The 25840-nt window shown below is 35.2% G+C and overlaps 1 protein-coding gene across 5 annotated transcripts in view; it reads left to right on the top strand.

The window, feature by feature from the left end:
- The window catches only part of TRDN (triadin), a 435680-nt gene that overhangs the window by 353219 nt on the left and 56621 nt on the right, over positions 1-25840 (top strand). For all 5 annotated transcript variants that reach the window (XM_077162803.1, XM_077162800.1, XM_077162799.1 and 2 more), the window contains one exon: positions 6194-6232. In XM_077162803.1, coding sequence (XP_077018918.1) covers positions 6194-6232 — 39 coding nt within the window. The remainder of the gene's footprint in view (positions 1-6193; positions 6233-25840) is intronic.

Raw genomic sequence — 25840 nt, 5'->3', positions numbered from 1 at the left:
TGAAGAAATACTTATTAATCAATATAATCTTAACCACAAACACATGAGATGATTGTAATTATTCCCATTTCATAAGGTGAGATAAGGGAAACTTAGAGATAATTTAATTAAAAAAATAAAAGAACCAAATCTCAATAAGGGACTTTTTGTTCAGCTGGTTTTCTTTTTTTTTTTTTGTCTGCTTATTTGTATTTCTCCTGCAGCAATGCAAAATTATCTCTGCAACTGCTTTATTTTGATTTAATTGAGTAATCTCTTGACGATGCTGCTATCTTTCCCTTTACTGTGCATTTGAGCAATCTCTCAACTCATAAACGAAGATGGCATTGACTTTGACACACAAACAGGAACAGTGGTGGCATAAAGACTGCATGCAGTTTCAAAACTTATTGACATGGTTAAATAGGAGAAGGCATGGAAAATATTGAATTCATCAATCAGTAGAATATTTCAGTAAAGGTTTATAGACACAGATGTATTATCACACAGATAAGTGTGCCAATGACAAGTTAGAGAGAAGGGGGCATAATGTTTTGGCTCACTGTGTGCGACCTCATCCAAACTCAAGCCAGCTTCACCTTTTGGGTGTCCATGAAGTGAGGAAGTTTTCATCAAACTGTATTCAAAGGCACAGTTCAGTGCTTATCTCTCTTGCAATTTTATTTAACTGGACCACAAAGTAAGCAGATGAAATCAAATGTTACCAGGTAGACTGAGCTTTTGCAAAACTATTCCTCTAAGGAAATATTCGAGGAAAATATGAGTTCACTGAGGTTTCTCCCCAATGCCAAATCTTGGAGCCAAGCTGCTTGGAGTGAAAGAATCCATCCATTAAGGCCTCACACAGAAATCAGAATGGGGACGTGTGTCTGTTTCTCATTGCATTTATTTTTTAAAATAATGTAATTAGGACCATGCATAAACTTGCGTGTGTCAGTATGCATTTGTGTAGCAGTAGTAGTTTATGATCAAATGAATACTTGAATGATATAAAGGACATTCTCAAATAAATTCATGAATGTTACTTTTAAGTATAACTCTCATTGTTTTAATTAAAATATGTGTACCTTATATACTAGCTGAGGCAAACCAAGGTCCATTTGCAACACATGTTAAATGAGGGTTACACTTGGATCTTTAAGCTCCCCTGCAATTCTGACATTCTGTGATAAAACTAATTTGAATAACTTAAATAGACTGTGATAAGGTTGTACAAAAAGCATCTGATTTAAAGGAAGATGCTGGTTATAGTGTTATCTCTGGTGCCTTGCTGTTGGTTGTCTAGTATTTGGGCATTCTTTGTCCCTTGATCACAGTATTTTCATGTGTAAAATGGAAATAATTCTAATTCATAGACACTGTGAAGATTAAATGTGACATGGATGTTAGAATGTTTTGTATATAGAAAAAGACTGTAAGTTGCTTTATTAATAAAGGAAAGCCTACAATGCCCCCCAAAATATATATATATATATACATATATATATTTAAAATATCAATAAAATGACAAACGTGTAGGACATGTTTGCTTTGTATTTGTCACTGCCATAATCGTTTCATATATAATGTTGAGTTAAATTTTCACAGCTACCCTTTTTTTATTATGTGAAAATTGAAGCACTGAAAGTGATTGGCTTGTGTCATATGGCTCCCATGAGGTGGATTTGGGACTCCAGCCTGGCAGGAGTTCTTAGCCATGACACTTTCCAGACTCCCTCACCCCAAAACGGATATGGGATCCACTAGGGATAACACTGCTACTGTGCCATGTTGCATTCTACAAAAATAATTTCATGACCTGCTTTTTATCATAAAGTCTCTCAAGTTATTAAATATTGAATACTACTCCAGAAGTATGTGAGATGGCTATCAATTTTCCAGCAGTTGTTCAGTCTATTTACTTAATGTAAGTGGCTAATTTAGGAAACAATATGATTCATGATTCAATGACCGGCTTGAAAAAAATAAAAAACTCAGGGCTACCTTGTATCTGCTCAATTGTAGAGGCTCTGTTTGTCTAAGCAACATAACCAAAGTAATTTAACTTACCTATAAGATGTGGAAGGTGAGTTGCGATATGGTTTTTAGTATGAAATACATGAAAGCTTCTCTCTGTAGCAGCAGTACATATAGTGGTGTATTTAGGAATGTTTAAGACTCTGGAGCTGGAAAAAGTCAGAGTTCATGCCTTAGGTTTGCCATTTCTAGAGAGTGTGCACTTAAATTATTTTGCCTCCATTTTGTTATCTGTAAAGTGAATCTAAAAATATTACTTCATAGAAGTGTTGTGAGGATTAAAAGAGAAAATTTATTCCTCTGTTCAACAAGTTTTTATTGCACCCTATTCTGTGCCAAGCACTGATCTGGGCACTATCATTCCATGGAGAAAATGAAGTGCCAGGACTCATGAAGTTTATGTACTAATGGAGGTTAGGTAGCTCATAAGCAAATGAATATTTAATATTATATAAATAAAATATAGATAATGCATAATGCATTTGATACATAGCTGAGTGACTAGCATGTAGAAATATAAAATATAAAGAATAATGATGACAATTATTGCAATCATTTATTATATATAAAAGGCCAATGTGCTGGAGAGCAAGTATGATAATGACGACCAAATAAGGCAGGAAAACAAAAGTAAATGCTTTTCAGCTTCTACCTTGCAAAGTACTTAAAATAGCAGTTATGGGAGGCCATTCTGAAGAGAATGCAGATTCTTGGAATTCATAGGTTCAGTACATTTCTATTTTTTCTCTTTGCAAAGACAAGGCAGAAAGTCCTAAACAGCTCGTCTACATGCCTGCCCTTCTCTGAGTTTATTTGAGAACAGTGTTGATGACATTGAAAAATCATTAATGAAGCTCCCCTCACCAGGCTCATCAGCAATTTACATTTCAGAAATGAAATCAACAGCCTGGAAAAGTCAGTGCTGCATATGAAATGGCAAGCCGTCTGCCTCAACAATTCAGCTAGGGAATTTCTTGATTCCATTTTCCTTCAATGCTTATATTTGGAGACCAAAATGAAGGGCTCCAGCTGCAAATGTTTATGGGCAATATTTTATTATTATACAGGTGCTATATGACACTGGTTAAGAAAAAAACATATTTTAACAGTAAAGAAGGGCTATAGAGTGAAAAATAAAAGTTCCCATTTCCTCTCTTTGGTTTCCAAATCCCAATCTTTACCACTAACCACTGTCCTAAGTTCTCCAAGTGTTCTCATGTAGCCTTTTGAGTAAATTTAATGGCCAGGAACAGGTCCAAGTTTGGAACTGCATCTTTTTATGAGTCAAAAATTAAATACTTAACCTTCCAAAGGAATGCCATCTATAGAATGAGTTCTTTATGACCGAGTAGCCTAATATAACAGCTGCTCACCTTGAAAATCTGTTAAGTTCTCACTAATCAATCCCTGTTTTGCATATTCAAGGATGGAGTCCCAATTCAGCAAGAACAGAAAGAAAATTACCTTGCAAAATATGCAATTTAGGTTTATAGCCATAATTTTAAAATAGCTAAACTCTTTACATAAGTCACTTATAATTCCCATGTTAATTTTGCACAATTTTCTCCATTTTATGGATGACAAAATGGAGTCTTGAGGTTATAATGCCTAAGGTTGCAAAACGTAGGGAATGAGCTTGCTTTGAAAGCCACTTTATCTGGCCCAAAAGCCTACTCTTCACACTCAAACTGGTAACTGTGAAGTCATCTTGTTGGTGCTGCTTTTCATAGCATTAAGAGCCGGTAGTTCTACCGTAATAAGAGGGCTCATGGCCAGCCTTTAGATGGAGCATGTTTGTGAGACACTTAGAAGAGTCCATACGCAAGGCAGAAGTTGGTTCTAGCTGTATTGTACTCAGAGCTGATAAAATAGTCACAATTTTTTTTCCAAAAAACCTTTTGAACAAACATGGAGGCTAAGAAGGTTTCATTTCACATTGACAATATGATTGGCAGGGCTGAGAAACATGGCAGGGTGGGAAAAGAGGCTCCTTCAATAGACACCTCTACTTTCTGAGATGATGCCAATACAGCCCAGCCTAAAAAGCTTTGACTTTTAGCTTCTGAAATTGGCTTCTGAAGAGCTGAAATGTTTAAAACAGCCTTCTCAGACTTCAGAAACTGAGAAGGGGGTCATTTGATGCAGGCCTTCAGACAGGTCCCTTGGTGAAGGGACATGCTGTGAGGCTGGGCTTGAGCCCTTAGTCAGTCCCTTTCCAGCGGGATGAGCTTCTGTAGATTACTTAACTGCCTCAATTGCCTCGTCTGCAAAATGGAAATAAAAACAGAACCTACTTCACAGAATAATGGAATAATGAAAGTCTACAGTTGGCCAGAAGTTCATCCATTATATTACTCTGGAAACGCTCTTTTTATTATAGTTTTACTAAGTTCAAGCTAACCCTCTGCCTTTAGAATAGCTGTAACAAGGCAAGAATTATCACATTCAAAAAGGAAGTGCTTTTTTTTTCTTTTTCAATGAAGCCAAAAACTCAAATTCACAGAACAAGGGAGAATTGCTTTATTACAGACATAAGATTTAGCTTTAGTCTAAACTAGCTGAGACAAAGTCTACATTAGCAGACAACCCAAGAACTGAAAGAATTACTAAAGGCCAAATTTAGTGTGTTAGGACTAAACACACTGCTTAATTGAAGAAAAATCTATAAGATAAAATATAAATGCAAAAGCTATGTGACATTGAATTTTTAATCTTTAGCTCTTGAAATACAAGATGGATCATAATTTCTTCTAGTAATACAGATGCTTAAGATGAGGCGTTTGGTCCATCCATACCCACCATTCACTCACTCACCCATTCATTCGATAGCATTTATTAATCACATTCCATGTGTCAGATGTTGGACCAAATGCTGAGGACTTTGAGCAGTTAAGACAGTTCTTGACCTCACAGAACCTAAACGATCTAGAAAATTGAATAGCAAAGTTTTGCATAATGCTTATGAAGGCACAAGAAAACACTCAAATCAGAAATTTATTATCCAGTTAAGAGAATGTGCCAACTAAGGGAGGAATTTATGCCAGGGAGTGCTGCAGTACAAGAATAATGTGGAAACCAGATTTTATAGGGTGCCCATTCAAGTGTTATCGTCAGTAGGCTGTGAGTGGTTATGTAACTCTCTAGTATATAAAATCCTGAAGTGAAGCAAATGAGTTTCCTTTTATTAAGAAAAAATAAAAATTGGAACACAGAAAACAAAATTAGGTAAAAACCCAAATAAAGCTGCTTAGCACATCCTCTAATATGTCCTCTATACTCAATAGAGATCCCAGTGATGAGTTCAACTTCTGTGCCATTTGGAAGGTGAAAAATCTGAAATATAATAAAAGCTTTCCATAATTAAAACCAGACTTTATGCCAAGAGGAGAAAACAATAAAGCTTAGGCAAATGAATTAAATAAGAGGGAAAACTGGGGAACATGAAAATATAGTCAACTATTTTAGCGATTAGGATGGTGCCATGAATATAACTTAGATATTTTATAAAACTTTGTATTTTCCTTTGCTGATATTAAGTTGAAAAGCAAAATTTCTGGGCAAAAGCCATTGTTCTAGGACATGTATTTCTAGACAATGAGAGCTTTATTTTATACAATAAAAGACACTTATTTAAATAAGGTTATTGTACTGAATTTAAGCCAATTTAATTTGGTTCATAAAATTAATCATAATGGGAACACTAACAATATAATTATATCAGGTTGAAATTATTAAATTTACCACCAGGTGGAGCTCCATGAATTCAACGTATGGTAGTCAAAAACAGAAAATTGTTTAAATTAGTAAAATTAAGAAATATTATCATGCTCTTTCTGGGAAGTTTTAATTAATTTCTGTATTTGAAGTATGTAGCAAACTCTTATGAATCATAAGAGGCCAACTTTTATTAAAGAACAGATACCAAATTCCTTGATTAGTATGAACCATATTTAAGCAACTGGATTCTAAAATCAAAGTATATATGTCTTGTTACTTAATAATTTGCCAAGAATACATGTTCTACTAATATATTTATGAAAGTACGTAACTACAAGTGAAAATGAGAATAGATGAGAAAAATCTATTAAACTCCCTATCAGTTTAGTTAATAGTACTGATTATTTTTAATTTTTTCCTCTTTGCTTCTTTGTGTGTCTATGTATGTGCTTTACTGCAGAACCTGAAATTAAAAAAGATGAAAAGAAATGCAAAACAGGTAAGACTCTGTAGGCTGTTCATATAAATGGAATAATACTTGTTCACCCTCTCCATACATTTCCAATTTAATAAACAATAAACTTAAGTGTATGATAAAATTAAAACAGTTTCTTTCCTGAGAGCAGATTCTAGATAGGTTCACCAAAGTGCTGGTCCCATTAGCACATGCTAAACCTTATCTGTCTACCGAGCAACCCAACACTGTAAAACTCTAAATGGGCCACTTGAATTTCAGAGGCTCCAGTCAGATGGTGACAAATGTTTAAAATTTACCCTGAGTGTTGGTTGATTCATGTGAATTCACTTATATTCACCCATTTTTGATGTACAAAACAGTATTTTCTTATGGTTCAACCGGCCAGATTCAACCCTTTTTCTTCACCACTAACTAACTATCCAAATATTCCTTGGAGAGCTAGCCTATTGCCTCATTGGCCATTAATTTGTCAAATGGACTACTTTAAAGTAGAGTTTCTGAAAACAGGTTTTGCAAGGGAAGAAGTCAGAGGACCACTGGGCGCTTTTAGGGCAGGTGTTGAAATTAGGAGAGTAACATCACAGAGTAGGAGGAAGTGAAGAGAAAGGAGATTGTAAATCCTGAGGAAAATTCCAATTAATTACAATCTTTCCAGGACTCACACTGCTGCAAGTATTTTATGTCTATATAAAGAGATTTATATGTCTATATCTAAAAATGCAAAAGATGTTTGCATCTACATCTGTAGCTCTCCGTACTGGGAAAGTGATACTGCATACATGCAGACACTCATGTTATTGATAATTCAAATATTTGCTTATACTCATTTTTGTAACTTTAACCGATATTTAAGTAATTGTTTTTTCATCTTTCTATGTACATCACATATTAAGCAGAATTATTAATGTGACGTCTCTTGAAAGTAATACCAACATATAGAAAGGAATTGGTTAGAATTTTTTACTTTTATGTAATAAACACAATCATTTATGTGAATTTATATAATCTGAAACTGGCATCCTCTGGAAGATCAATGTAAAATGAGTGATTTTCAACTGTGAGAAAGAAAATGCATAACAGATATAAAATGATAAATTGACATTTAGAACTGAACTTTAGATCCATCTACAGGAAAGGAAAAGCTGCTTACAGAAAATACTCCATTACTGTTAGCACACCTACTGGAAAAGCTTGCTAATAAGATAGAATGTGCATTGGGTCACCCCTTCTCATAAGCAGAACACTGTATTTTATGCTTTATTTTACTGTTGGCATATGATGGAAAAGGTAATATATGCAATGCAAATTTCCTATGGTTAGTTAACATTAAATATTTATGCCCATTTTTCATGATGTTTATTTTTAACTTGCTATGAGGAAAGAGAAATCAGCATTATTGAAATATTTTATTATAATTATGATTATATTATAAAATATAATCAATCAACACTTTATTAAAAACATAAATTTTGCTCACATCATATGTCCAGAATTGTGCTTGGTGATACAACACTTACAAGCAAGGGATAATATATTGCTTTCATAGGTATTATTGTAATAAATATGGGAAAAATAGGTATGGAGAGAAAGCAATGACCTCATGATATTATATTTAATTAATTATATTTAATCAATCAATCGATTAATTAGATATAATTTTAAAAAATAATTAATTTTGTTTAATTTCAAACTTACAGCCATAACCAATGTTCAATGTGAAATTATTGGGTGTTTAAATTTTTAAAAACCACACAATTCTGCAATTTTTGAAAAATACTAATCACATGTTGGCATATATTCTTTCAGGCATATGAATTCTTATGCTTTAAAAACAAAATCACATTCTCTCTGTACTGTAGCATAACTGCTTTTGTCATTTTCAAGCTGTTTCAGAGCAAAAGGATAAATGGTGATACCTCCACGCTATTAAACATGAGAGGCTGGGGAAGGCGATTAGATATAGAAGTTGCAAAAATAATCCAGGTAGGGTGGATGCTGATGGGACAGCTACATAACAGTATCTTATAGATTCTTGGGAATTGGATTATTTCTTTTTTAATCTTCAGACTCGATTGTATTAATGAGTTTAGAAGTGATAATGGAAGCCAAAGGAGTGGGATTCAAGACAATGATTTCTTCATGAAAAACTGTGCATGGAGAGAGAAGAATAGGGAACTGGGGCAACTTTGTGGAAAACTAAAAGGACTGGTAAAGAAAAGTAAAAAGCATTGCTGGATCAGAAAATACAGTATATCGGCATCATTAAGCAGGGACAGTTTTAAGAAGTGAGACGTCAGCAGAATGAATGCCACAGAAAGGTCAAGGGAAATGATGACTGAGAAAAAAGCTGTTCTATCTGATGAAAATCCTTCATTTGTGACCTTTTGGAGAGCATTTTTAGTAGAATGGGAGAAGCAGAAGCCAATTTACAAGGTTTAAGAAGGGAGAGTATCAATAACAAATGGGGCCCCATAAAAGCATTTTTTCAGGAGTTTGATGTTAAAAGGTAGGCAAAGACAAAAGGTATATCCCACCGGGTTCGATTCCCGGTGCCTGCCCGTGGAAAAAAAAATGTATATTCCAGAGGGGGTAAAATCAGTTAAATATTTTTTGTTGTTTTCATATTCAAGGTAAAGTAGAGTATTCTGGAGATGGGAAAACAAGATATTCACAGAGGAAGATACTGGTAGAAGAGAACTAGCCCCAATATAAGAAGTGTTGGGCTACACAATACAGGTGAAGGGAATTAGATTAATTAAGAGGAAGAAAAAACACCCCCTGAGCTTTGAGGGAACAATGAAAGGAGGAATTAAGTGGAAGGTGAATGGGCAATATTGCTGAGTGAACTTTTCTCTTAAGACCAGTCCTGCCAAAGTGAGCTGTTGAGATATTTGTGCCCAAATCCAAGGGCTGCTTTTTTGCCTGATATTATGGTGACCCCTACACAATATTTCATGATGCTTGCCACCTCTTAATTCTCAAAACAAATTAAAAACCTCTTTTCTTTGGCAAAAACAACCATTTAACCACAACTGTTAAAAAATAAAACAGATACAAAAGATGACTAAGGTTTAAAATACTGGAGTAACTTCATAATGCTTGTTCATTTTTTGCAAAACATATTGTTAGCCACTAAATTCCTGCCCCCTCCCTCAAGGAAAATGATGGCAAATAAGACACGCATTTCATTATGTAGTTGGAGGATAACTAAGTGTTCTTTTTGAGAAGAAATAGGCATTAATTATACCTGGTAATATAATTAAAAACAAAAAAGGCATGCATCAATTATAAACAACAGTGATGCATTTTTTTCTAATTTATCATAAAAATTAATATTCATAAACAACTTTTTCAAAGTTCTCTAACTCCATTTCTAATTGCCAAATCAGCAACTTGGCATAGTTATTCTGCCTACACCTTACTTCGTTCAAAATTTCTTCCATTGTTTTTCCTTTTGTTCCTTATCTCAAAAATGTCAACTCATGACTCATCATTCAGACACACTGACAAACTTATGAGTCATGTACAGATTCTCCTCTTCCTTCAGAGCCTGGCATCCAAGTAGGGACCATGTTTGTTATCTGGTTTTCATCATCTCTTGCCTGGATAAATACCCAAACCAACTCACTGCTCACCTTGCTCCCATCTACTCTTCAAATATCCACCCCAAACCTATGCCAGTTATATATTCCAAAGAAATATTATAATTTCAGACCACTGCAAAAATCATGATGGGTCCACATTGCTGCAGAATGCAGTCCACATTTTCTAGTGTGATCTGCACGGTACGCTCACTACTTTTCCTTTCTCAAACACAACCATACCCCATTGAGAAGTCTGTATTTAGCTAGGGAAACCATCTGCCTTTTCTTGAACTTGCCAAGTTTCTTTTATATACTATGCTTTCATTCAGATTGCTTCCTTTTCGTTCTTCAAGGGTCAATTTAAATTCCAACTTTACCATAAAACCTTTTGCAATTATTTATCCAAAATTAATTTCTATTTCCACAATATTTTTATATTTCTTTTTTTCCTCTAAGGTACCTATAATATGACCATTTGTTAATAGCCATATATGTAAATTTGTATAAGCACTAAAATCATGCATTTGTTGCATTTGTGTGAATGACAATGAGTAATGTGTATCTTTTCCATAGCAGATGTTAAAAGATTCTTATTAAATGAATGCAAAAATGTATCACAAAGAGTTGAAGTAGATGCACATTAGTCACCATGTGGAAAGAAGACTATCTAAACTTTCAAATTTAAATTTTCTTCAAATTTTAAAGCACAGAATTTATATTAGATGATCCGTCTATCTTTATTAGGTACATGTAGCATTTGCTCATTCATTTTATTTGTTTATAGTCCCAGCTTTTGAATTCAAAGAATTTATCATTTGAAAGGCTGAGATATATGTACAAATAAGTCTAATACTTAGGATTATTTTGGATATAATTGGAATAAATGAAAATGTTTTTAAAGAAAGCACAGCAATTGAACTGTATCTTCAGGATTGCAAACATTTTCATAGGTACAAAAAATTTTGGTACAAGTAGTGAGAAATTTTATAGGTACAAATCAATAGAAATGCTGAAATAAACAAAATTATTTTTTGTCAAAATGAGATATTTGATATTTGAAGTATCCCTGACATTGTCTGTAACAAAGTTGCTTGTTGACTTAATAGGAGGGACTTGTTATTCTTTCCTTGAAGGATATGGGCCCAATGATTAATTTGAAAAGTCTTTGGAAATAATTTTTAATACTGAAAATTTTACGTGCCTTAGAGTCAACATCCCTTTTGAATAGGGAAAAATATTTTCTTCACCAAAAGTGCTGAGTTGCTGGTTTCTGTTCATGATTGATTAATTTCATAGCTATAGTTTTCTACATGGACTGAACATCATGTTGGTTAATTTTTTTTTTGTCCTTATTGAGCCAGTCAGTTCTTTCCAAAGTCACAGATAACCCCAGAATTAGGAGGATTTACTTTTTGTCCCAGGGGATGTGACTACGACAGTATAGATTTAATTAGATTCAGTTCAGCTGCATTTTTTCAACCACTTAAAATCTGTGGGGCACAGGGCTAGTTTACACTTGTTCATTGTCACTACATTTACTGTCCCCAATGTATGTCTTCCCATGGTTTCCATTTGTGTAAACTCTCCACCCTTCTCCAGAGACATTTAAATAGGATCTCTATTTCTTTCTTTTTTTTTTTTACATTTAAATTTGCTTCTATTAATCAAAAATTTCAACTTACACCCAAGTTGTTATTTGTCATTTAGTTAGTTTTCCATTTAACTGAATGAACACTACTGAATTTCTACTGTGAACCAGATAGGACTCTTCTTCAGGGTGTTTGGAGTTTTCCCCTTTTTGCTTCAGGCCCAGGTCAAAAGGGTCTTCCTCGTCACCCTGCCTCCAATCTTGTCAACAAACCTCCCTAGCTGTCCTCCAACCATTGACGCACACCGTGAGTTCTCCAGACTCGTTATGTTTACCCATGTTTTCCCCTCGCACATTATGCCGTATCCTTTTGTTTGTTGCGTGGGTTTACTTCTCACTTTCTGTCCCAGCTCCTATATTATCTCTTGGCTGTGAGCTGTGTAACCTTCTCTTACTTCTGAGACAGAAGGTAGCTCAGAAGCCACCTTATACACAAAATGTCAACATTTATGGAAAGGAAAGCATTGTGTTAATAATTGCAAAAAAAAAAAATCTATTTAATGTGTATCTTGGCTTCATGATATAGTACACACAGAGGCAGGTTTTTAATGTGAAGCCAGCGAAGGCATGGTGCCAACAAGGAAGGCGCTCTCAGCCAGTGACTACACAGTGATTTACGCTGTCACTTCATTTCTGAGGCTCTTTTCTCTGCCTATAATGTAGAATTACAAACAATAATTCCATGCAAATCTCACAGGTTTATTGTGAAAACCAAGTGATATATGCAAAAATGCATTCAAGTGCTGTGAAAATATAAAAACATGGAAGGTTTCCATTCCTACCCTTGCTAGTTGCAGTGTGCGCACAGAACAAATGCATCAGTAATGCTTGACTGCTGGTCGGAAATGTAATATCTTAGGTCCCTTTCAGAGTGGCAGAATCAGAATCTCCAGTTGAACAAGATCCTCCGGGATCTGCATAAGAATTCACATGTCAAAGGTGCTGCTTGAGAATTCATAGATACCACTTACTGCCCTTATCTTCAGGGGAAAAATAGAAACATCAGGTTTCTCTCAAGCCACAAACTTGCCTAATTTGAAACAGACACATGTGTGAGCTTCTGTTTGTTGAATTTTCTGAGTTTATTTGCTTCATACCTAGTGGTCAATTGCCCAGGCATCAGGGTATTGCATGCTTGCTGTCTAGCCAGTAACAAAGACCTCATATTTACTAGTTAGCATCTGGTAAAGCATTACCCATCCACTGTCTCACTTCAAGAGTGATTTCTGGACTCATAATCCTCAAACATGACTGAGGAGAAATAGGCTATTACTTTCTTCTACCACAATATATTAAATGACCTTGCCTGTGCATTCTTATGAAATTAAAATAAATAATACCATATTTAGCTAGAAGAACACATATGTCAGTGAAATGTCTTTGTATTTTACCAGTTGGCTAAAAATTGACACAGTAAGTGAATGACTTATTCAGAGAAAAGGTATGCATTCATGCCTATTAATCAAAATATCTTTGGCTCATATAACTTATGAAACTTCTAATGGACTTTTCTATTCAACTTAGGTCTGCCGTGATGAAGAATAAATAAATATTAATGTATATTAAAAATTACCATAGTGTTCCTGAATAAGAAAAAATATATAACTATAAACTCTATTAATCAGATATTTTGAAAGGATAAAATACATAGGTAGAAGGGAAAGAATGCAATCTTTTTCTCTCTTTTTTCCTCTCTCATACTGTCATACACTAGCGCACACACACATACACAAAACATCACTTAGCAATATATATATATATTCTGGTTAACTTATATATATATATAAGTTAACCAGAAAGCATTGGATATCCAGGGCTCCTAAAAGTAAAAATATTGCTTAACAAAATTAAAGTTGAAGGTAAAATTGTTGGCTGAAATAAGCTATGGTGGGATCAATGGCTAAGTTTAGTTTATACATAATTATTGAATTTGTACCATGTATTAGGTAGGCACTTTGCTAGGTATTGGAGATATAAATCTGAATAACACATTCTCAAGAAATGTAGCCAAGGTAAGATCTTTAAACAATTAATATTAATAAAAAGAATAAGTAATCAAAAACAAACAAATAAACAAAAACTGTGAGGAGTGTGATTGTGAACAGGATGAAAAGATATTCATCTATCCTAGAAACTCTATGTTAGAAAATCATCTATCCTAGAAGCTCCCAAAGGAGAGGATATAAGAGCTTTATCAAAGGATGGATATAGATTAGCCAGGTCAAAGAAAGCTGGGCATCGAGACAGAGATTCACACAAACCATTGTCAGAGATGAGAAACAGTGAGGTGTCCTGGGAGCTATAAGGATTCCAGCATTCCTGGAGGACACAATGTGAGGTGGAAAATAGGAGGATGTGAGACTAGAGGCAACAGAAACAGAAACCCATGGATTCCCTGGTAAGAGACTTGCCTTTTTTCCTAATGGAAATTGGGAGCAATTAAAAATTCCTAAGCAAAGTAAGATCCAAGCATAACTTAGACTTTCAAATTTCTCATTCTGGCTGAACCTGGAGAATGGTGACACCATGATGAAGGGGTCAACAGATCCAGGCACATCAGTCGGGTGAGCTATTGCACTGATATCATAGAGATGTTGGCAGATCTTGACAGAGGAGCAGTAGGGAGGATACAAAAGGAAAAATTATGGAAATATTTTGGCAGTAAAATTGTCATTACTTGTGGGATGGGGGCAAGAAGATTGCAAGGTGATTCCCTGGTTTATGTCTTGGAAGAAGAGGTGAAGAGCCATGTCTTCTACTAAGATCTGAGTTCTCAAATGAAGGAGCAGATTGAGAAGAATGAAGATTTAGTCATTATAAACATTTTTTATTTATTTATTATTCAAATTTGTGTTGAACAGTTATTGCATACACTAGACAATATGGTAAGTGAATAGGATCTTGAAGTTCCTATTGAGATAAACCAAACTGACCTAGGCTGGACTTTAATGTCCCAGATGACTGACATCCTTATGAGCAAAGGTAATTTGGAAATTGGAAGTACAAGCCTCAGGAGGTGAAGAAAGACATATCACCATGTGACTGAGGCAGAGCTTAATTGCCAGCAAGCTATCACTAGCATACAACAGAATTTGGTGAATTCACAGCCTGTCTATAGCTTTATTTTGGGCTTCTTGCCTCCATACTGGGAGACAGTAAGTTCCTATTTTTTGACCAACTAGGCTGTGGTATTTGCCATAGCAGACTTGGCAAACTAAGATAGTGACATTGTCTTAGAAGACACGGATATTGTCTTAGAAAAAAAAAGGAGGAAAGTTTCAAAAGGAAGAATCTGACAAAGTGTCAAATGTAGCAGACATTCACAGTAAGATATAATTGAAAAGTATTCATTGGAAAGTATGACATGGATTTCACTGATGACCTTTAGTACTAGAAGTTTCAATGGAGCTGAAAGGGAATAAAACCAAATTACTATAATTTGAGGCATTAGTTGGAGGTCAGGTATTGGGGACAGGAAGTGTATACTGTTGGCTACTTCAAAATCTTGTCTGGAAAAAAGGAAAAAGAGAGGGCATTTCATTAGGAAAACACCATGGGAGAGTTAAAAAAAAAAATAGAGAAAAAGGATATGTACATCAGAGAAGCTGTGGTTTAAATGGTCCCTAATCTATCAGAAATAAAAGAGCAATGGTCCTCTCAACTTTTGAGGGTGAGTGTCTATAAAAGGCAACAGTGTATGGAAAAATGCTACAACTAAAGCATCTACTAATTCCACTTCTAAACAACTGAGAGATGAGGGATTTATGTTTACAGCATCTAAAAATATTTTGTTACATTTAATTTCCAATAAGATCAAACAATTTCCTTTCTAAAATAGATCTTCTATTTGTTACTTAGGGACATTTGGGCAAGATTTCTCCAGTGGGTCAAATAACATTACTTTCAATTTTTAAATCTTTAAATAAATCCTTCATCTTTACCAAAAAGACCAGTTTTATATAGTTCAACCAAGAGTATAAACCAACCCAATTATTATCATAGATTTTTCCTTTCTAAATGTGAAGGGGGGAAATATCCTGTAGTATAGTAAGTAACATATTGTGCTTGTATTGTTGAGTGTGTTTCACAGAGGATTAATTTTAGGAATTGATACATGAAAGGATTTTGAAGTTAAATACATTTTGGAAAAGTTCTTGTGGAGCTGTTCCAACCCAGCCCTCGAAGAGCTCAGGTCAGTGCAGCTCCAAGACCAAAGAATATGCTAGCACAGAGGTAAGCATGGATTTTATTGGACTTACGAACAGGAAAAGATCTTTCCTGGTGGCAGCCATCCAGAAAACTGCAAGTCAATGCTCAGCAAAAGGGTGGGGAGTGCAAGGCACAGCTTCTAAGGGTGTAGGACAAAGATATTCCATAGGGTGTGAGAACAGAATTTCAGCAGGGTCTCATGACACAGGGCCCTGGGGATCTGTTATCAATAGTGATCAAGGGAGGGGAGTTTTAAGGCCTTGTTTACAATACCATCCATACAATCATTCCTCCTCTGAGTCAGTCTGATGACCTTGAACCTCTGCCCTGGGTCTCCACTATCCACCCCTATGTAGCTATGTTGACTATAGGACAGACATTGCATCCATATTCCACAAAAACACTCTAAGGGACAACAGACCACCAGGATTCCCCTACACAGAGACAACCCCCAAAGAGATACTGTCATGCCCAAGAAAGGAAACTAGACCATTTAGACAAAGGGTCTACTGATAATTGATCAGTAGTATTATGTATATGCTCTTGCTTATGATTCAAAACTTGTGAAACATTGTGCAAGTGATCTGGAATATATACGCAGCACTGCACATTAATTAAAGTCACCAAAGTCATTTTGGGTGACTCCTGTTCCCTTTAGGCTTAAGATTCACAGCCAGTATGGCAGCATGGCCAAAGGACCTCACTTTCCCGATTTTGTGTGGTCTAAGGCATGGGCATTATTTTTCCAAATGATCACTTTCCCTTTTTGGCTGCAAATGCAGTGAAGCCGTTCTATTTTGTAAAACTACTTTTCTAAATTGTGTAGTTTCTTCATTTAGCAAAGATACAGCTGTTTTGGAATTAAGTGCTTGGGCAATGTGATTGTCTAAAACTGCCACATGTTTTTCAGTAACTGTTGGCTATCCACCCCTGAATAATTACGGCCATTTTTAAGGTGATTAGGTATCTGTGTCAGTCCCTTCACTTGCAATCAGGCATTACACGCAGCACATGATTGCTTTTCCAAGGTGCCGTATCTCAGTGATGCCCCATTCCATAATTGTGACCAAAAGCCAAGGAGCACTCATTTAGAATGTTGCCTTTGCCAAAGATCCCACTTAAAGCCAATATCATTGCTTGCTACATCCAATTCACAGGGCACGGCTGGATCTGTGCCCCCCGACAGCCGCCCCCCGCCAGTGCTTATAACTGTGTTGTTTCCCTTTTTGCCTTTCAAAAGAAGTCTGTTGGGAGGTATCCCATTCCTAGAACTTGTACCTGCAATGGGCTGCATATCTTTGTTCTCCTGGCTGGCTCACCAATTGTTTCAACTTAGGTCTTGAAGATCCCTGGTCGGCACAGACCTAAGACCAAAGAACATGCTAGATAGAGAGTTAAGCATGGATTTTATTGGGACTTAAGAACAGTAGAAGATCTTTTCCCATTGCAGCCATCTGAAAAATGGAAATCAGTGCTCCACAAAAGGATGGGGCGTGCAAGGGACAGCTTGTAAGTGTTTAGGACAAAGATACTCCATAGAGTGGGAGAACAGCGTTTCAGCAGGGTCTTGTTACAGAGTCTGGAGGTTTCTTATCAACAGTGATCAAGGGAGGGGAGTTTTAATGCTTTGTTTATGGTACCATCTGTACATTCTCCCTACACACCTCCCCCCGCACCCCCCCAAAGAGGTCTGATGACATTTTACTTTTGTCCCAATCATTGTAGGTGGCTATGTGCAGTAACTTATTCTTAATTTGGAAGTGGGAGGGCCCAGGCTCTGGGGTCTCCATAGGAGCCATCATGTATATGAAAAGATTAGGAAAGTCCAATAGCAAAGAAACCTGCTGAACTGTATTTAACCCAATGTTTCTCAAATTTATTTGACCATGGTAAAATATCCGTAATATAATAGCAGTGTTCAGGTGATTCCACTGGGAGAACTGATATCTTACACTTATTCACTTAAAAGGTTTGGGGAAGATTTGAGCAAAGATAATACAGTTCTTTGTTTTTTTTTTTTTTGTTTTACATGAGCAGGCACCAGGAATCGAACCTGGGTCCTCTTGCCTGCTGAGCCACTGTGGCCCGCCTGATAATACAGTTTTTAATAAAATTAATGACAGTATATGTCAAAAATAAACTCTAAATGAGGAAGACTAGAAAAAAGTTCACTTGCATTGCAATTAGAACAATGAAGATATGTTAACATGTACAAATCAATTTAAACCCAGGTATTGTGGGCTTAAAATTTCAATTTATAGTTTTCCTATAGGCAAGGGGAAAACTTCTGAAAATCCTTCATGGGGGATTGCAGAGGGACAGTTAGAAATATAATAAAACTATGTTGAGGTGGAAAATTGAGTAATTTCTAGTAAGTGGCTTTGGTAATAAACACCAGATAAGTATAACTACAGACAGCCTTGTAAATTACCTATTTATGAGGCAGCAGGTCAACTCTTAATACTATCAAAGACTAAAGTTTCTTGAGTAGCCACCAGATATCTGTCATTATAATATTCTGAGAGGGTTTATGACCACATGGCCACATACAATAAATCAGAAAAATGTGAATTATTTGACTATATTAGTTAAGGGACATTTATTGGGTGCCTGATAAACCAAATCCTGGAGAATGGGGAAAATAATTAACATTGGTGGAGCAATTAATCAGATAATCAGAAGGTTTCTTTCATAATTTCTTTCATAGTTTGATCTCCAATGATCTTGTGCTTTGGATCACGTTATTTTTTAGATTACATTATTTTTCCCAAGTTCCAGGCAAGGAAGCAGGGTTACAAAGACCAAAAGAATCACCAGGTTACACAGTACAAAGAAAGGATGGCCTGGCTTCTTTCAACAGATCCATGACCCTCCTAACATACCCAGACTGATTTCTAACACAGTCAGCAAAAGATTTGTATTGTCACAAGCTGTCTTCTTTCACTTCAAGGTAATTTTGAAATAAGTGTACCCTTCTCTTCCCAACCAATCCTGGTTATTAGTTTGCTCTTAAAATAAAACCTCAGAAACACTGTTACCGTTCTAGTCTCAAGATAATATAGTGTTGATCTGGGGGAGATAAAGTATAAAGAAGAAATTTGAGTGGTTAGATCACAAATCTAGATGATATTAACAACAAAGCAGGATGCTTTTCTATATATTGCTTAAGGGCAAGATTTTTGTTGGCTTATTTCGTGTATCACCGATTCCTTGAACAGTTCCTGGCACATAGAGCTCACAAAAGGTTTTTTGAATGGGTAAATGCCATGAAAGTTCAGTTCTGTAGTTAGATGAACCAGAAAGCCTGTTTCCTAATTTACTAAATGAAGAAATTGAGCACATGATGATTATGATAAATATTAAATAAGACATTCCACCTAAAATGTTTAAAGTGGTTCTGGAAACAAAATGAACATTTCACATGCTCAGAACGACTCTAATAAATATATGAGACAAAAAAATTTTTAATATTCTAAATTGAAATGTAAAGTTCCAAAATTTTGTGTAGTATTGTACAATTATTGACCATTGGCAAACAAAAATGAAAGTGATTTTTATATTATGGAAAAGAAAAATAAATCTGTTCATGTTTGTCCTTTGAATGTTAACCACTTCTGTACCATTTGAACATTTTTGTGGTGACTTGAGTACTATAGTCCTGTGTTTTTTGTTGTTGTTGTTACTGTTTTTTTTTTTTTCCTGTTCAAATTTATATTCCAGAGGTTCGGAGAAGAAACATTACTTAGACAATTCAATCAAGCAAGCACAGCCCTTTAGTAGCTTCAGAATCAGTGTATGGCAGGCACAATTTTCCTCAGCTGGTTGAAAATATAGGAGAGACACACTCTCTGTGGATCCTAGGAAAATATGCATGTCCTCTCTATGAAGAGACAAAGGAAAGATAAAGCTAGCTTCTATAAAGTTACTAGAGTTTACTTATATTTAAATGTACATAAAGTGCTAGCCACTATTTAGATAGTTCATCTTATGATTTCTTCAGTATTATGTACATTGGGATCCTTGAAAAGCCATAATTTTTAGTTTTCAGATGCTCCTCAGAATTATCTTCTTCCTTCTTAGCCCTTAAAAAATTTGCTGAAAATCCTCCTTCCCAATCTCAACCCAAGCAAAAACTAATTGAGAAAGGCAGCGGTAATGAGATTTGAACTGTGGTCTTTCTGAGAAGGCTTTATTACTTGGAAGAGGGGAAGTGATGGTTTGGCTCTTCTAAATTAAAAGAAAAATCAGAAGTTTTTGGACACTTGTCTGTTACGAGGTTAACTCTACGGCAAAGGTCCTGCTCCCCAGTCAACTTGTGAGTCCCTCTGATAGGATATTACAAAGTTTCATTCGCTATTTGAACCATTCTCAAACACCTTTTTTTCTTTTCCCATGACTAAACATTCTTTTGTACTATTTATAATGTTCAATGCATCATCTAGTTTTTAAAACAATGCTTAGTTCAAATATTCTTTTTGTTCTTTTTTTTTTTCAGTTTAATGTGTCCCCCCAAAGATATTCATTTATGGTAATATTTTTTAAACCTGTTTTGAAGTGTTTCGCATTTTGTGAGATGCTTAAAAGAGGTTTTAGATCTAATAATTAAATCATATTCCAACAAAATACCTCTCATTGGCAAATCAAAGGCACCTTTCCTTCTTTATCATACGTTATTCAAACTTAACACAAAACATTTTAAGAAAGGAAACACCCAACTGTAACTATCTCCTTTCTTCTCACTTCTCTGGTTTCAGGACAGAATATTCTCACAGTCGGGCCCAGAGATTGTTATGACCCATGACAACATGACAGAAATCAAGGTTCCTTTGGGCCCATACCTGGGGTGCTTTAGGCCAGTCTGTCAAGGCTCAGGCTTTTTACCATGTTCTTCCTCTCACAGTCCATCCCCTCCCCATGCTCTGAATTTTGAAACAAGGATTAAACTTTTACATCATAGAGGGGACTCATTTCCTATCGTCTCATTTTTTCCTAAGATGCATTTAAAGGATCAGGATATTATGGGGAAGTATTTATAGTGATATGGTTTAGTAAATCTTACTAATTAAACTATGCTTGTGCCAGGTGGTGCTAATAAATAGAATTTTAACTCCAATACATTTAGCATTCCAGACCAAAATCACTGATAGTCACCAAACATGGGAGAGCTCTCTCCATACATGAGATAAAATAATCATAAGAAATCTCACACATGAGCGTTCATGTGTTATTTCAACATATCCCAAATGTAGATGATTACACACAATACTGAAAAGTCTATGTAGAGAAAAAAAAAAGTCTATGTAGAGAAAAAAAAGGATACTTATAGTAAAGACCCACAGAGTTAAAAAAAAAAAAGTCTCCTTTTATTTATAAACCTTTCCCAAATATTTTAGCAGCATCTTAGAAGGGATGTTACTGGGTGTGCATTTGATGTATGCAGTACTGAGTAGAGCAATCTTCCATTTCTATGAAGTTGTCACTTTTTCATTAAAGACACTTATTGTCCATTTAGTGTGAGACAATGCCAAGAGAGGAGACTACAAAAATGAGAGTTGTAGTCCCTGCCTAGAGAACTTTAAGATATATTTGGGGGAATGGAAATGAGTAAACAATTGCGAATCACTGCAAATAATTGCAAAGTAGAAAGAAGACTTATTATAACACAGGTGTACATAGAGGGCCACAACTGCAGATTATGGGCACTTAACACAGCCTGGAAGGGAGTCAGGAGAGGCTTCAGGTGGAGATAGAGGTTGAGCTGAGTCATAATAAATTAATACGGTAAGAAGAAAGAGAGATGGTTACCAGGTGAGAAAGAAAACAAGAAAATGAGGGAATGAAAATGAAATATTTGGAACTAAAATGAAGACAAAAAGTGAGAGCAGTGAAAGGAGAGGTGAAGACACACTTAATAGATATTAGAAAACCGAATCACAAGGACTCTCAACAATTGAATAAGGATCACAGAGCATGGAGAGGAAACTTGGATGGTTTCAATTTTCTTGATTTGGTTTGTAGTGGAATATGGAATAGAGAATGTATTCAGAGGAGAAAGTGGGAGATCATGAGTTCAATTTTGGGTATTGAACTTTAACTTCTTGAGGTAAATCTCCTTTTCCTAGAAAGTTAAATATTCAGGTCAGTAGTGGAAGAACCCCATCTATCTACCCATCACCCTCTAGTCTTCCTCTACTTTACAAAGGGTATATGTGTTGACTGGACATGATATAGTTTTGCATGTCATTTTGAAGAAGATGTACTTTGCACAACATTTCCACCAGATCTCACTTCTGTGGCTAATAACTAAAATGAAACTCCTCCCTAAGAATTCAGTTCCAATTGAAAGTGAATCCTTCCAGTCTGAGTGGTCTTGGGAGGCAGAAGTGCTTGCCATCGCTGCTGAATAAATGATTGAATGATTACGTGATGCAACCTGGTCAATGTCATATCAGGTTCCCAGCCTTCAAAAAAAAAGTTCTGGTTCTTCTCTAATCTCTCATGTTTGAACATGGTGCAAACAAAACATCGGCTGCCAACCAGTTTCATCAGCATCACCTTAAACCGTTTCGAACATCAAGGGGCAGGACCCAAAGGGTCCTTCATCACTCACGTTAGCAGCAGCGTGACATTACTGTCGAATGTGGATTCTGAGAATGGAGTGACGGATAATAGGATGCTTGAACACAACTACCGAGGTTCAGGAGAGACTTGAATAGAGACTAACACAGCCTGAAGAAATTTAGCAAAATAATAGGTACCTAGCAAATTTGGCACAATGCAAAATCAATGACAGTGAAAAAGTCATATTTAAGTACAAGTTTTACTTGGTCCGTGTATCAGGCAAAAATAAAGTTTACTCAAATTCCTATACAGATCAGAAAGCCTTTCCTTTTGTGATTTTATGTTTTATAATTTAATATTTATACTTCTTCCATTTTAACCTGGATGACTAGAGAACCTCATAAAACTAGTAGCTGAGTAATAAAGGCTAATAAGAGAATATAGTAATAATATTTCTGAATAGATTGAGCATTTTATATGACATATTTAATATCTGTATTAAATAACTCTGGGTGTTGACCCATCTGGGACAGACTCAGTGGTCTTAAAAACAAGGTTTGTTAATCTGCCCTTAGACTCAGCAGAAAATCTATTAGGAATTGAGTAAACAAACTTATTACAGTGCAATAAACCCAAGAGGAATTAATGACAAGCTGCCACATATGGTTGATTTTTGCTTAAATGATGTCTCCCTATTAAATGATTTACTATTTAGATTTCAATTAATATCGCATATTAAAATATCATTGTGGCCTGGATGAAGATCTTAGGTATCCTCTATTCTAATTTTTTCTATGTATTTTCTTTTTGAAAAAGTAGAACTGAGCCAGTCAAAAAGCCGCATCAAATGTCCATAGCAAAGATCAGAGTGAGGACCAAATCCCAAGCCTTAAGACTTATGCGTTGCTTGTCCCATCATACTACACAATGAATACCACATTATAGTACTAGGTCACAATTTTATTTTGCTGGGATTTACTTTCAAAAATTCCTTAATACATGTGGAAATGCTCTTGATCCTTTTAAGCCATAATTTCAAATTATTAGGACTTCTATCATTTATGTGTCAAAGTCAAGAAATTGGAAAATACAGAAAATATTACAAGTGAATAAAATAAATAAAAATTAAAAGCTAAAGTCTCCATAATGAAAGCATAATTTCATGTAGTAAGTAATCACTTACTACGAGAAACATATTCCATGATCTAGAGCCACTTACCACCTCCATAAGCATATCAAAGCTATAATGATTTGGTTTCTTTCATAGAAATAAACAATTCTTGTGTGATATGAATTTGATTAAACATCGCATCCTTTATAGATCTCAATCAAAAATGTCTAAATAGTGTATTGCTGTCATTTAGACTGAAAAGTTGACACATGATAATCAACACATGAATGCCGTTTTTAGTTTTATTCCATTTTTGTCTCAGTAGATTGAAAACTTTCTCTCTGACTCTAATTAAACCTAGTTTGCTGAAATATGGCATATGCAATTAGCTAGAACTCAGAATTGTGAAAAATAGCCCTAGATTTATGCGAACGGTTAATGAATGCTGTTCACAAATGCAGCCACACTTATTAAACAAGGGTTCTCATGCTGCAACACGAGTCAGATTCGCCGGAAGGGCTTCCCGGCTCCCTCCCTCCAACAATTTCTAATGCAGAGGCTTGCAGGGGGACTGAGAATGTACATTTCTAAGAATTTCTAGGTTGATGCTATTGTGTGAGAACCACTGCCATGCAAAATTCTCCTCCATCGAACAATCTGCCTTTCCCCTTCCAGCTACTGCTATGTAAATGTGACCCTTAGGGAATACATGGTTTAGATCACAGATAGGCACACATATACTGACAATGCATTCATTCATTCATATATCTGCATATACATTTCCTTGTAAAGTTTCCTCCGATTTTAAACTGATCCAATTTCCACTCATAATTGAATTTATGAGTTCACAAGACTGGGACTATAAAAGAGCTAAAAACTATTTAGATTTAATGGGTGAGATTTCACTATCAGAAACTTTTATCCCTCTTCCTGTGTTTCTTAGCCACTGATTTTTGAGAGACCAACAGAAATCAGAATCACCTTGGAAGGTGGCTAAAATTCTGACTCAATCTGTCGGGTGAGGTCCTAAAATGTGAATTTCTGACAACTTCCTGGGTGCTGCTGCTGCTGCTCTGAACCACTGCTGAGACCTAGAATTTAAAAGGAGCTTTCAGTGGGAACAACACACACACACACATTCACAGTTCACACACACATGTCCACAGACATACAACACACACACACATGTCTACAACACACACAAACATACACATTCACACGCATTCATAACACTCCAGGCATTTAGGGAAGTCTGGTGCTATTTTCTGTAAAACAATAAAACTATTCCACATGATTGACAAGATACTTCAAATTCTAAAATTCTGTCATTATATGTCTTAAAATTGATAATGCACTACTGCTCTTCGATCAACTCCTTATCTTGTAGGTAACTTTGAAGGACTTATTTAATAATACTGTCTGTAAAATTATCTAAGAAAAATTTTTCCAGTGAAGCTCCTCATATGTATGATGCACTTAAAATAATTCTACCAAATTAAAATTTTATAATCATCACATTTTTTTTGACAAAATTGTTATAAAAATTCCTTATGTGGAAGAATGATTTACCCATTAGATCCAGTAATGATCTGTAATTACTGGAATACAGTCAACCAAATTATAATTTTGTGAGTTCATGAAAATCCAGTTTCCTACCTGTACTTAGCGATGTTACTTAGTCCAGTGCTTCAGTTTGCTAAAGCTGCTAGAATGCAATATACGAGAAATGGATTGGCTTTTTATAAAGGGGATTTATTCAGTTAAAAAGTTGCTGTTCTAAGGCCATAAAAATGTCCAAACTAAGTATCCAGAGAAATATACATATATAGTGGAGGTGATCAGAAAGCTTAAGGTAAATACAATACATGGAGAAAGTTAATTGATAAATGAATCAATATAGTAATTCAGCAAATATATTTTTATAATATGTGAGGGGGTATTACAGCTATTTATACAAAATATGTGAACCAGAGTGGTCATATAGTGAAATTATTACACTTGATCACTGTTAATTACCTTAGAAAGAAATTTGTTATGAGGTACATTATTTAAAAACCTTTATTACATTACTTATTTTAGCGATTCCTAAACAAGAATTGCTAATATGCTAATCTATGTAGATATAAGTTCAATATAGACCTCTATTGATACTTATATAAAACGTCAAACTTAATATTACATTGAGAGGTCAACATCTGTGTGAATAATTCTCTGATATATTAATAATTACTATATCAGAAATAATCATTGGATTATTACTAAATTATATAAAATTAAATAAATTTTATATTAAATAACAATTTATTAGATATGACAATTAAAAAGAGAACCACAAATGAGTACTGCTCTTTCTTCTGAGCTTTTATTTTATATTTTGTATGTAGTTTAAGGAATTGATATCATTTGAGTGAAGCACTCTTGTTCCCCATTGGAGAAAACAGAAAAACATGACAGAGTTCCATTGTTATGAATTAGAATTGTCGGTCAGAGATGATTAGAACTGCTATCTAAGTGTT

The sequence above is a fragment of the Tamandua tetradactyla genome, chromosome 5, assembly GCF_023851605.1.
Source record: "Tamandua tetradactyla isolate mTamTet1 chromosome 5, mTamTet1.pri, whole genome shotgun sequence".
Taxonomy (NCBI): domain Eukaryota; kingdom Metazoa; phylum Chordata; class Mammalia; order Pilosa; family Myrmecophagidae; genus Tamandua; species Tamandua tetradactyla.
The sequence above is the reverse complement of the archived record's forward strand: the minus strand, read 5'-3'. Positions and strand labels throughout refer to the sequence as shown.